At 45.0% G+C, this 13,722-nt stretch overlaps 1 protein-coding gene across 1 annotated transcript in view; it reads right to left on the bottom strand.

Annotated features, from left to right (window-relative positions):
• Positions 1–10,264: 10,264 nt before the first annotated feature.
• The window catches only part of LOC135035893 (gastrula zinc finger protein XlCGF26.1-like), a 46,472-nt gene continuing 43,014 nt past the window's right edge, over positions 10,265–13,722 (bottom strand). The window contains exon 2 of the mRNA XM_063954389.1: positions 10,265–12,768. Within this exon, the coding sequence (XP_063810459.1) occupies positions 10,934–12,730 (1,797 nt within the window). The 5' untranslated portion in view covers positions 12,731–12,768 and the 3' untranslated portion in view covers positions 10,265–10,933. The remainder of the gene's footprint in view (positions 12,769–13,722) is intronic.

Here is a 13,722-nt window from a genome sequence, read left to right as displayed (position 1 = left end):
TGTTCTGAGTGTGGGAAATGTTTTGCATTGAAATCAGTTCTTGTTAAACATCAGAATAGTCACTCAGGTGAGAAGCCGTTTTCCTGTTATGAGTGTGGGAAATGTTTTGCACTCAACTCAAATCTTGCTACACATCAGAGAAGTCACACAGGTGAGAAGCCGTTTTCCTGTTCTGAGTGTGGGAAATGTTTTGCACGCAACTCAAATCTTGCTACACATCAGAGAAGTCACACAGGTGAGAAGCCGTATTCCTGTTCTGAGTGTGGGAAATGTTTCACACAGAAATCACATCTTGTTACACATCAGAGATGTCACACAGGTGAGAAGCCATTTTCATGCTGTGAGAGAAATAAATCCGCTCTTGTTGAACACATTAGACATTACCCAAGTACGGAACCATTTAAATCTTCTGGAGTATAATCATCACTATCGTCCAATGTTCCTCAAGGGTGAATCTGATCTCCTATGCTTTATAAAATATACATGCTAGCACTGGGTGATATAATCAGACGTCATGGCCTGGTCTACCACTGCTATGCAGATGACCTGCTTTTTGCTCCATGTACTGAGAACCTAATACCAATAAATGGTTGTCTAGCTGAGCGCCAGGGGTGGATGATGCCAGTTGGCTGTGACTCAGTCTTTGTGAAACATAATAGAAGCTCACCAACAAAGGACAAGACTACAGCTTTACCAACCATCTGGATTTATGCTTTGGTGCTCAGAATTGCAAAATACTGAACATGTGATGAATCTTTGTGTTGTCCTGGTATGTGGCTGACACAGACATCAGGTATCCGCCACATACAAATCCTCATTCTTCCATCTGTGGACCATAGCCAGAATCAAACACTTGATTCCCTCGGAAGTTCATAGACTACTGCAATACCATCTACCTGGGTCACCCAGCAAAAGAATTACAGAGCTTGCAGCTAGTACAGAATGCAGCAGCCAGGCTGTTACCTAACCAGCCCGTTCCTGCCTCATAACACCCATTCTCTACTCCCTTCACCGGCTGCCTGTAAGATGACAAATCTATTTCATAATTGGTTAACTGACCTTCCCAGCCCAACATTACATGGTCCAAGGTACTAGAAGCAGCTTCTGCCTCCTTACTGCCCTGCTTGCTTGTTTCTACAGATGAAGGACTGTTACCAGCAGTACCAAGAATCTCCTGTCATTCATTTAAGGGTCAAACTTTTAGTTTTGCAGCCTTGACCATGGAACTCACTGCCTTGCAGAGTCCAAGAGACCACCACTCTAGAGACCTTCACAAGCAGGCTGATGACTGTTACGCTTTTCATTTATGTACCTCTATTTAGTTCCTAAATAATACATCCCAAATGCTTAGGTCTTTTTTCTGCTGTTTATTTTGTTTCTTGTGCTTTGTGTAAATGTGAATGTCTAATACCAGGTTGCACAATCTGTATTGCTACACGACAATATGGCGGCCATTGGAACGTGTTTTCACTTCTTCTAGTTTGCCTAACTTGTTGCAGACACACATCTTGATAAGGAGTGCCGAGTGTTTTCTGATACAAGATCCTATCCATATATACCCTGTACATTACCATGTGCATTAGAGTCACCCGGGTTCCATCTGCGGTGGTTTGTTGTATGTTACATCTATATGGTGCGGATACTCCTCTGTATGATTTCATAATAAAAGCTTTTGTTTGCATCTAATTATTGCATTAAAGCTTTTATTTTTTTATCTGTTTTATATTCCCATCTGAGTAATTATGCCATAATGTCTAATCTCGCAGTGCACCCCAGAAGATGTAAAGAAACCTTGTAAGTTTTCCATCATTCTGTTTCGTGTAAGCATACAGGTAAGTGATGACACGATGGTCACTGTCCGTCACATTCCGGTGGTATAATGGAAGTGGACTGTATGGGCTTATTCTAGTCTACTGCAGAAATACAAAACTCAGCCTTTATCCTGCTTAAAAAAATGACAAAGCCCATAAATCAAGCTGGCCGGACAAGACAGAAGCCACATTAATTGTGGCACATCATATAGGCTGAGGACCCATGCTTCTGGGATATATGGGATAACTCCCTCTTCACCCACAAAAACCTTCCCTTCACCATTCACAATGTCCACCATTGCCCCTTCAGAAGGGTCACAACTTTCCTCCTGCACAGAGCCCAGGACCACCTCCATGACCATTTCATGTTTATCTGGAGGCCTGGCATCTGGGAGGTTTGTGGCCTGAGATGACCACAGAACCACCAGGTAGTGGGCAAGAAGAATCCACAGACTCCCCAGGACCTGAAGAGTCCAAAGAGCCTCCCCGCATGAGGTAAAGATTGGTCAACCACAGAGACTGGCTCACCTATTTCCTTCCTAAAAGCTGCTCTTTACACACTTTGATACCTGTGGGATCCCACTCCAATTTCTCTTGAGAGTCCTCACCCTCACTAATCCCTTCTGAACCTACCAGTTCCTTCCCCTTCCAACCACTCCTCCTTTTTAAGCTTTTCACCACCTGCTGTGTGAGTCCCATCCAACCACTCCTCCTCTCCTTGACTCATTGGTGTAGCAACCCCCATCTCCCCACCCCCACCACCTGCTGTGTGAGTCCCATCCAACTACTCCATTCCTTGTCTCATTGGTGTAGCAACCCCCTTCTCCCCACCCCCACCACACTGCTACACTGCAGTTAAGCTGTGAGACTTGCTGCTAGCAGTACTCTCTACTCAGCACACACACTCACATCATGATTACACAGCTGTGCCAGAGACACTGTCTCACTGACAGCCAGGATGAGACACTCCCAGAAAGGCATGTATGTATGAGTACGGAGAGAGTGGGCGCAGTGGGGCTGCATCACTGACCAGGACGAGACACTCCCAGAAAGGCATGTATGTATGAGTACGGAGAGAGTGGGAGCAGTGGGGCTGCATGACTGACACCCAGGACGAGACACTCCCAGAAAGGCATGTATGTATGAGTACAGAGAGAGTGGGCGCAGTGGGGCTGCATGACTGACAGCTGAGCCTGTCACGTCAGGGAGGTGACAAAATGCAAGATATAATCACCTAGCTAAATCAGGCGCTAATGCAATGTTACATGTATTAAATGAGCACCAAATATATTGATTATTAGATAGCAGCTCCTATGCGGCAACTGGATGCCTTAGACGATATAGATTGTTTAAGTTTCAATAGAGACATAAAAGAGCACTGATGGTATATAAATAAAAATATTTCTAATATTTATTAGAGTTCAACACAATAAAAACAGTTATGCCAATAATAATCAGATAAAATGTAGCCACAATATTTCTGATTGTATATAAACTGTATACAGATTCAGCTGTAATCTCCTATATATTAGACCAAGTCTGTGACTGTGCCTGGCTGTAACGCTGGGTGGAGTCACACGCCTGGGCGGAGTCACCTGCTTCTGACCAGTTCCCAGGTGGACAGCCACACAATCCAGCCACCATCATCAGAGGGCACCATCACTGGACGGACGCCCTACCGTGCACGGTACCACAACACCTCCCCATACACACACCCTTGGTTTTCCCGCAACACACAGCCACCCGCACCCTTAATGACACCCGCAACTCACCGCACCGAAGCCTCTTCCCCGACAACCTGCCAACTCAATCCCACTGCAAATGAAGAAAATTATTTGTAAGAACTTTGATATATTAAATCAAGATCCCATACTTAGGGGAAATATACCTTCTAAAGCCAAGTTTATTTTCAAGAAAAACCGTTCGATTAAAAACATTCTTGCCCCCAGTTATTTAAAAGAAACACCCACAACCATACAGGGGGATGCCACACAAGATATATGGCTACCTTCCAGACCAAAGGGTTTTTATCGCTGTGGGGCTACAAGATGCACCACATGTAAGCATATTCCCAGAAGAACTTTAACTATTTCTATTGATAGAGAAGAAAAGTATACATTAGCCAGTTTTATGAACTGTGACACAAGCTATATAGTTTACCTTCTTACATGTGGTTGCAATCAAAAATACGTGGGACGTACTACTAGTAGTATTAAAGTTCGATTTATGGAGCATCGTCGAAATATTATAAATAAATTTCCCACGTATAGTGTCTCTAGACACTTTAGAGACAAACATGGTGGTGACCCTAGCTCTCTGGGTTTGATAGCAATTGAACATGTTACAGTGACTAAGAGAGGTGGGGATCGATACAAAAACCTGTGCAAACAAGAACTTTACTGGATGTATAGACTAGATACTGTCTATCCATCTGGATTGAATGAGATGGTCGAACTCAATCCAGTATTGTGATTCTGAACCTTCCCTCTTGGTTGCCTTCCCTCCACCCCTTTCTCCGTATGGGCTGTATATATATATTAATTAGTACGTATTATTGTTTTAGACAACCTGGGTCTGTCCAAATTGAATGAGTATTATCTGTATATATATAAATTCGCATAAATTTAGGTGGGTGGTCCATATGGGAAAAGTATCTAACAGTTTGAGATATACGTATGGTCTCTGTGAATATTGGTGATTGGTCTATTAATTGAATGTACCTCTCTTATAAAGTATTACTATCAGGCTACCGTATCATTCTACTATATTATATGTGTTGACCTATTATACATTATAATCCATAAATATTCGCTTATTGTTAGGTCTAAATGATTGGTGGTTTCATGGAGATTAATTTGCTAAATTTACGGCTGTCTTACAGAAAAAAGTGAGATCTATTTTATTATAAAGGACGTGTTTAAATCTGTTTTTTTGAGATGATAATCAGTTGCCTAGGAGACATCGGATAATAGATGTCACCATGGCAACTTATATTTGCTACAATTGTGGAGTAACCCTCCGAAAATGGGGAGTCAATGTGCCACCTGGATACTGGTGCCACTTTGCTATATCTTTATGTTTCATTATTTCCAGCACTGGGGCCGTTTTGTATCGGTCTGGTGCACGGGTGTAGTGACGTGGTAGCGTCACCATGACAACCCCTCAACATGATGGATACAGATGGATGACACGATGGGAGTAACGCCCCATTCGCGTCACTGACTATGGAGACATGAGCAGATGACGTGGCGCCTGGTGACAGGATGACGCGCCCAGGATGACACGCAAGCATCACTATGGTAATTGAGATACACAGGAGTGCATGCTGACGTGGAGGGATGACGCGGTGAGAACGGCGTCCCGTCCGCGTCACCCTCTCTATGTATTTGGACTCCCCATTGGATATAGTTTACTTAATACTATTAGAATCCGCAGTGAGGGGATGTCTTTCACTATATTGTGATCTCTCCAAATATGTGGAATAGACTTCTAGTTCAACAGCTATGTGAGCAACCCTTTAGATATGGATTAATAATCCAGTTTTTCCTGATTCCCTTTTTCAAATGATAATGATAGTGGTCATGTGATCAGATTTCAGTAAGATTTAGGTTTTTATTTCTTATATTTTATTAAAAATGCTTTTTATTATAGTGATTTGTGTATATGTTTATACTATTGTTCCAACTCCTATGTCTGTCATTATTTTGGTCACATAATGCACCAGGTGGTCACAACCAATTACACATGCTAATGAGCAACCATGTTGGTAGAGTATATAAACCATTACTGGCAGGACTGTTAGCACCTTGAAAAAGTTGCATGTATGCAATGAAACGCGTTGGTGGGACCTGCCTGACAGTGTTTTTCCCAGCCACTGGAAGGATTGAACCTGGACCAAGCCCCCGCTGTGGTTTTCCAACATTTGGACTCTTAAAAGACTTTCCTATCATACCGTGGAGGATCTACAGCTACCACCCTCTGAGGAACAGCCGTTTGCGGACGCAGATTCGCCTAGTTACCTCAAGGGATGCTGGTGGTAACTATAACTCACAGATAGGACACTGGGCCCTCAAACCAAAGGGGACTTTTATAGGAACAGGTTCCATGCAATATTAACCTCCTATAAGGATTTACAATACGGGAAAAACACCATTTCTGATTTATATATGATTTCATGTGGCAGTTGCCACTTATGTGCACTTTATCCAATTACTTTTTCATATACTCAAATTATGTTTTAATAAAATGATAAATGTTTTCATGTGACCAAGTTTGCATTTGTGACCATTAGGCGCTGTACTTCTTTGTTTACTTATACCGTTTGGGGGTCTGACCAACCCCATTTCTTGTTTAGCTGCTGTGGTGAACCACCCATCTAGCGCCTGGGAATAGCAATACCTTTGGGTATTTCTTTTTCTTTTAACCCGCACCAACCCTGGCTGCCTCCGCAACCTCCATCCCCAGTACCTGCCTCCAGCCACACACATCATACGCCGGACGAAAGCCGCAAGACACCTGCTCCACAGCCGCCCTCCGCAACCCCCCTCCCCAGCTCCTACCTCCAGCCACACACATCGGCCGCTGCACGGCATCCACCCGCACCCCCACAGCCTGCGCACACAACCCCCCCTCCCCAGCACCTACCACCAGCCACACACATCGGCCGCTGCACGGCACCCACCCGCACCCCCACACCCCCACAGCCTGCACACACAACCCCTCCTCCCCATCACCTACCTCCAGCCACACACATTGGCCGCTGCAAATATGTAACTTACCCTACCCCCCCTCCCCTGCTACCTCCACAACCACAGACCACACACCTCACACAATGTGTACAGATACCGCAGGCAGACACTATCAGCACACACTGCTACCACTTCTACCTTACACACACCACACTCCTCACCCTTCTCCTCCACCTCCTCACACACACAACACCTTACCCATCCTGACTACACCACCAGCCAAGACGCGCCACTCCTGCACCCATCACCCTCATACCAGCTCTACCAGCCTCCGCTGTCTACTGCCCCCAAACCCCTGTACTGCACAAACATGTAACTTAACCTACCCCCCCAACAACGCACCACAAAAAACACAATATGTACACCCACCTCAGGCAAACACTCACTATTAGCACACACTGCTACCACTTCTACCGTACACACACACACCCACTCACCCTCTAAATCATGTGTCTTACCCCCCCCCCCCAACAACTGATCAAAAACATCACAGAATATGTACACCCACCTCAGGAAAACACTCACTATCACCACCAGGGCCGTAACTACGTGTGTGCCAAGTGGGCGCACGGCCAGCGGCATATAATGAGTCAAATTGACTCATTACATGCCGCCTCTGCTGTGTGCGCCGTGCTGGAGGAGAGAGAAGTGCCGGAGGCAGCTGAGAAGGAGGAGGAGGGAGGGGGACTGGAGCCGCAGCAGCGCTATTTCATTGGTAGTAAGCGCCGCTGCAGCATCCCCCTCTCCTTCCGTATAGGCTGCCCGGCGCTGCTGTGGATGCTGGGATGCAGTTCCTCCATCCCAGCATCCACAGCAGCGCCAGGCAGCCTATACGGAAGGAGAGGGGGATGCTGCAGCGGCGCTTACTACCAATGACATAGCGCTGCTGCGGCTCCAGTCCCCCTCCCTCCTCCTCCTTGTCCGATGCATGCACAGAGAGGGAAATGCCATCACGAGGAGCCTGTCAGCGGAGAGAAGGTAAGTATATCCCTCTCTGTCTCTTTCTCTCTCTGGGGGACACCATCTGCCATAATGTGTAAAAAGGGGTCCTGGCTGCTGCAATGTGTAAAGAGGGGGCCTGGCTGCTGCAATGTGTAAAAAGGGGGCCTGGCTGCCACAATGTGTAAAAAGGGGGCCTGGCTGCCGCAATGTGTAAAAAGGGGGCCTGGCTGCCGCAATGTGTAAAAAGGGGGACTGGCTGCCGCAATGTGTAAAAAGGGGGCCTGGCTGCCGCAATGTGTAAAAAGGGGGCCTGGCTGCCGCAATGTGTAAAAAGGGGGACTGGCTTCCGCAATGTGTAAAAAGGGGGACTGGCTTCCGCAATGTGTAAAAAGGGGGCCTGGCTGCCGTAATGTGTAAAAAGGGGGCTGGCTGCTGCAATGTGTAAAAAGGGGGACTGTCTGCTGTAATGTGTAAAAAGGGGGACGCTGTCTGCTGTAATGTATAAAAGGGGGATGCTGGTGTAGTGGCGCTACTAGTCTACCTGGTGTAGTGGCGCTACTGTGCAGCGTAATTTGAAAATGCTGAAAATTAAATTATGTCTTGTATTCCTATCGCTAATATCTCTCCGTGATGCCATGCTAAAGCTGCCTGAGTATATACAGAAAACAACAATATAACAACTAATTGATGTTACTATTAAAGCAAAATCAATACAGGCGCTATAATAAATTAAGAACAATAAATGTGTTCACACTAATAAATTAGTACATAAACTGCAGCTCCCATATAAGGTGTCTGCAACACCTAAAAACACAGTATATTTTATGATATAATTATAATAACTATATAAGAGAGCGCAAGGTGCTGAATGAATCAATACAATTTATTAAAATGTTTAAAAAATGATACATACAATCAATGAACAAGAAAATAGCTGATTAAGGAGCATAAGATCGACTGACCATCCCTAGTAATTAATAAGAATGTCCCATGTCTAATACAGAGTATAAATGAAGAGACGTCTCACTTCAAACTCTGTTTAGAGATCAAAGTCCACCATGGATTAAAATGCCTCCGTATAGGTTGTACTGGAAAGAGTATGTTTTAAAGAGAAATTAGACGCCACCCTTAGTGAGATAGATATTGATATCTCCAAGCCAACGTACTGCTTCACTAACCCCCACACATAACACTAGAAGCTCACCGCAGATGTTGGTAATGAACAGACGCCGTGTCCTGTAGCAGTCAGGAGGCCAGACAATGCGGGAGCAGCGGTGTGGAGACGATGGCAGGTCTCAGATGTCCGTAACACCGCAAGTGTGGAGACGATGGCAGGTCTCAGATGTCTGCAGCACCGCAGGTATGATGGAAACAAGCCGTATCCTGTAGCACTCAGGAGGTCAGGTGATGCGGGAGTAGCAGTGTGGAGACGATGGCAGGTCTCAACTGTGGTAATAAGCGGACATTGGCAGGTCCCGGGGGGGGAAGCATAGGCAGAATCACACTGGAAATCTGTTACTTTTAAACTACTTTATTTAATCTTTAACACAGATTTGTGTCTATAGTTTAAACTTAAAAAATACTTTACTCTATGCACAGCCTATGGGGGTCATTCAGACCCAGCCGCAATAGCGGCCCGCAGCAGTTTGCTGGCAGCGGCCGCGCAGACACACACATTGCGGTCACATCCCTGAGGGGTGAATGCGGGCATCCGGGACCATTTTCCGGGGGGGCTGCGTGATGTCACATCTGCGTTCATCTCTGATTAACCCACTATAAGCTTCCAGAGTGCACCTCATATCTCATCTTTTCCAAGTTACTACAAATGATATGAGATCGGTAGCAGCACTACTTTCAGGATTATTACACAGAACACACATAAAGGCTGACACAGCAAATAACAGTAACAGATACAAGGGATTAATTAGAAATAAGGAAGCATAATCATCATTAAGTCTAATTATCAACCGGTTCTGTGTGGGACCCATACACCTCTTTACTGCCTCCAGCAGCCCCTGGTACTGCACTGCGGCCATACACCATCTCCCCCCACTACTGCCACCACCCTGTCTCCTCCCAGTACTGACACCCACCCTGTCTCCACCCCACTACTTCCACCACCCTGTCTCCCCCATTACTGCCACCCACCCTGTCTCCCCCCCTACTGCCATCAGCCCTGTCTCCCCCCACTACTTCCACCCGCCCTGTCTCCCCCCTTACTGCTATCCGCCCTGTCTCCCCCCACTACTGCCACCACCCTGTCTCCCCCCCTACTGCCATCCACCCTGTCTTCCTCTACTACTGCCACCCGCCCCGTATCCCCCCCACTACTGCCACCTGCCACATCTCCTCCCAGTACTTCCAAAGCCCGTCTTCATCAACTACTGCCACCCACCCCACCCCATTACTACCACCCACACTGTCTCCCCACCACTACTGCCACACTCTCTGTATCCCCCCACTACTGACACCTGCCCTATCCTCCTCCACTACTGCCACTCACCACGCCTTCCCCACTACTGCCACCCGCACTGTCTCCCTCCACTACTGTCACACACCCCATCTCCCCCCAATACTGCCACAAGCCCCATCTCTACCAACTACTGCCACTGCCCTGTGTCCTTTTACTACTGCCACCCATCCTGTCACCCCACTATTTCCACCTGCCCTGTCTCCCCCCTACTGCCACCCGCCCCATCTCCCTCACTACTGCCACCCGCCCCATCTCCCCCCACTACTGCCAGGGAGCAGAGAATGGGTGTTATGTGGCAGGAACAACTGGTTAGGTAACAGCCTGGCTGCTGCATTCTGTACAAGCTGTAAGCAGTTTAATTCTATTGCTGGGAGACCCAGGTAGAGGACATTGCAGTAGTCCATGCGTGATGATACAAGTGCATGTATGACTGTAGGTAGATCTTCTGAGGGAAAAAAAGTGCTGCAGTCTGGCTATGTTCCTCAGATGAGGATCTGATTGTGGCAGATACCGATGTCTAAGTGTCACTTCACCATCCAGGACACCAAGATTACGCACAGGATCAGCATTTTGTAACTCTGAACCCCCAAGCGCAAGTCTGGTTGGTTTGCAAAGCTGAGCTGTAGCCCTGCCCTTTGTTGGTGAGCTTCTATCATAAGGACCTGTTTCACCAGGACTGAGTCACAGCCAACTGGCATCACCCACACCTGGAGCTCAGCTAGACAACCATTTAGGATAGGTACTGGGTTCTTAGTACCCGGAGCAAAAGACAGGTCATCTGCATAGCAGTGGTAGACAAGGACATGACATCTCTTTGTTTCACCCTGCGGTAGCATGTATATTGCAAAAAGCATGGGAGATAGCATAAGAACCTTCAAAAACATTCCATGGCAATGATCAGTATACTCTAGAATAAAATGTTAACTCACCTGATGACTATTATGTGCAACAAGAGTGATTTATTTCTCAGAGTATAGAAATGGTTTCTCACCAGTGTGAGTTCTCTGATGTGTAACAAGACCTGATTTGTGTGAAAAACATTTCCCACACTTAGAACATGGAAATGGCTTCTCACCTGTGTGACATCGCTGATGTGTAAATAGTTGTGATTTCTGTGTAAAACATTTCCCGCACTCAGTGCAAGAAAATGGCTTTTCACCTGTGTGACTTCTCTCATGTATAACAAGGTGTGATTTTTGTGTAAAACATTTCCCACACTCAGAGCAAGAAAATGGCTTTTCACCTGTGTGACTTCTCTCATGTATAACAAGGTGTGATTTTTGTGTAAAACATTTCCCACACTCACAGCAAGAAAATGGCTTTTCACCTGTGTGACTTCTCTCATGTATAACAAGGTGTGATTTACTTAAACAAAATTTCCCACACTCAGAGCAAGAAAATGGCTTCTCACCAGTGTGACTTCCCTGATGTTTAATAAGATCTGATTTGTGTGCAGAACATTTTCCACACTCAGAAAATGGAAACGGTTTCTCACCTGTGTGAGTTCTCTGATGTGTAATAAGTTGTGATTTCTGGGTAAAACATTTCCCACACTCAGAGCAAGAAAATGGCTTCTCACCTGTGTGACTTCTCTGATGTGTAATAAGTTGTGATTTCTGGGTAAAACATTTCCCACACTCAGAGCAAGAAAATGGATTCTCACCTGTGTGACCTCTCTGATGTGTAATAAGTTGTGATTTCTGGGTAAAACATTTCCCACACTCAGAGCAATAAAATGGCCTCTCACCTGTGTGACTTCTCTGATGTATAACAAGATCTGATTTGTGTGCAAAATATTTCCCACACTCAGAACACGGAAATGGCTTTTCACCTGTGTGACTTCTCTGATGTGTAACAAGACCTGATTTGTGTGCAAAATATTTCCCACACTCAGAACATGGAAATGGCTTCTCACCTGTGTGACTTTTCTGATGTGTAACAAGACCTGATTTGTGTGCAAAACATTTCCCACACTCTGAACATGGAAATGGCTTCTCACCTGTGTGAATTCTCTGATGTCTAACAAGTTGAGAATTCTGGGTAAAACTTTTCCCACATTCAGAGCAAGAAAATGGCTTCTCTCCTGTGTGACTTCTCTGATGTATAACAAGATCTGATTTGTGTGCAAAACATTTCCCACACTCAGAACATGGAAATGGCTTCTCACCTGTGTGACTTCTCTCATGTTTTATAAGATCTGATTTCCGTGTAAAACATTTCCCACACTCAGAGCAAGGAAATAGATTCTCACCCGTGTGATGTCTCTGATGTATAACAAGTTGTGATTTCCGTGCAAAACATTTCCCACACTCAGAACATGGAAATGGTGATGTACCTGTGTGACATCTCTTATGTGCATCAAGAGTTGTTTTGTATGTAAAACATTTCCCACACTCAAAACAGGAATATGGTTTCTCACCTGTATGTACTCTCTTATGTATTACAAGAAGTGATTTCTTTGCAAAACATTTCCCACACTCAGAACATGGAAATGGCCTCTCACCTGCCTTACCTGTGTGTGGGTTAATATGCTTTGCGTTCTGTGTAAAACTTTTGGCATCTATAGAACAGGGAAACACTGTATCTACTCTCAGAGCTGTAACAGATGCACCAATATCAGAGTGATCAGGAGAACATTTCCCAGGATCAGAGGGATCAGCTGACAAAGCTGGATGTATAATTGGGGTAATGGGGTTGGCTCCTGGAGAATCCTGTCTACTGTCATTATCTTTTATGTCACAATCCGGGGATAACATTAGATGTCCTTCTGAGATCCTGCTTGTGTGTCCATCTGCTGGAAATAAAATACATTATGGAAATGTGACATTTTCTGTAACAATATTAATCTTGTAAACAATAGGAGAAGACGACTCTCTGGGACACTTAAAGGCCCTACACACTAAAAGATTATCTGTCCAATCTGGCTGATTGGAAAGAAAATCTGGCAATGGCTGGGAGCAAATGACAATCAACAATGTGCTACCAAAATCAAGAAAATGGACAAAAACAGTTCAGATAAATTGGTTTAATGAAACAAACTTAACCAAATTGTCTTAAAGTCCATTTTTGTCTGTTTTCCAATGTTTGAGAGCAAATAGTGAATTGCCATTTGCTCCCATACATTTTCAGATTTTCTTTCCAATCAGCCAGATTGGACAGATAATCTTTTAGTGTGTAGGGCCCATTAATTGTAAATGTGTGTGTATCATAAAACATCATTTTTAATGAAGGCTTTACAATATTGTGTCTCAGACTATCATTGTGTCCACCCTCCTGAGAACACTCACAATAACAAATGTAATATTATAATAAGACTTAGATATATCTCTCTCTCGTACTGGTAACTATCCATGAAGTATAAATGGAGATGTAGTCACTCGCCAAGTCCTATGTCAGCACCAATGTAAAACAATATATGGGGAACATATCGTATGAATTGGAGATTCTAGATGAACAATAACATCAGTCATATGAGCTGATGGATCAGAGAAATGTCTCCTAACGTTACTCCTGGAAGCATTGGTAAGGAAGCATTCCTTTATATGTGTGCTCATACGCTGGTAAGCCTCTACATGTGTTACTCACCCTTATATGAGGTGTATTGCTACAGCAGAGTAGGTGTGGAACAAGGGGGCAGATGTATTAACCTGGAGGAATAAGGAAGTGATAAACCAGTGATATGTGCAAGGTGATAAAGGCACCAGCCAATCAGGTCCTAACTGTTAATTTGCATATTGGAGCTGATTGG

The sequence above is a fragment of the Pseudophryne corroboree genome, unplaced genomic scaffold (genome assembly GCF_028390025.1).
Source record: "Pseudophryne corroboree isolate aPseCor3 unplaced genomic scaffold, aPseCor3.hap2 scaffold_620, whole genome shotgun sequence".
NCBI classification, from domain to species: Eukaryota; Metazoa; Chordata; class Amphibia; order Anura; family Myobatrachidae; genus Pseudophryne; species Pseudophryne corroboree.
The sequence above is the reverse complement of the archived record's forward strand: the minus strand, read 5'-3'. Positions and strand labels throughout refer to the sequence as shown.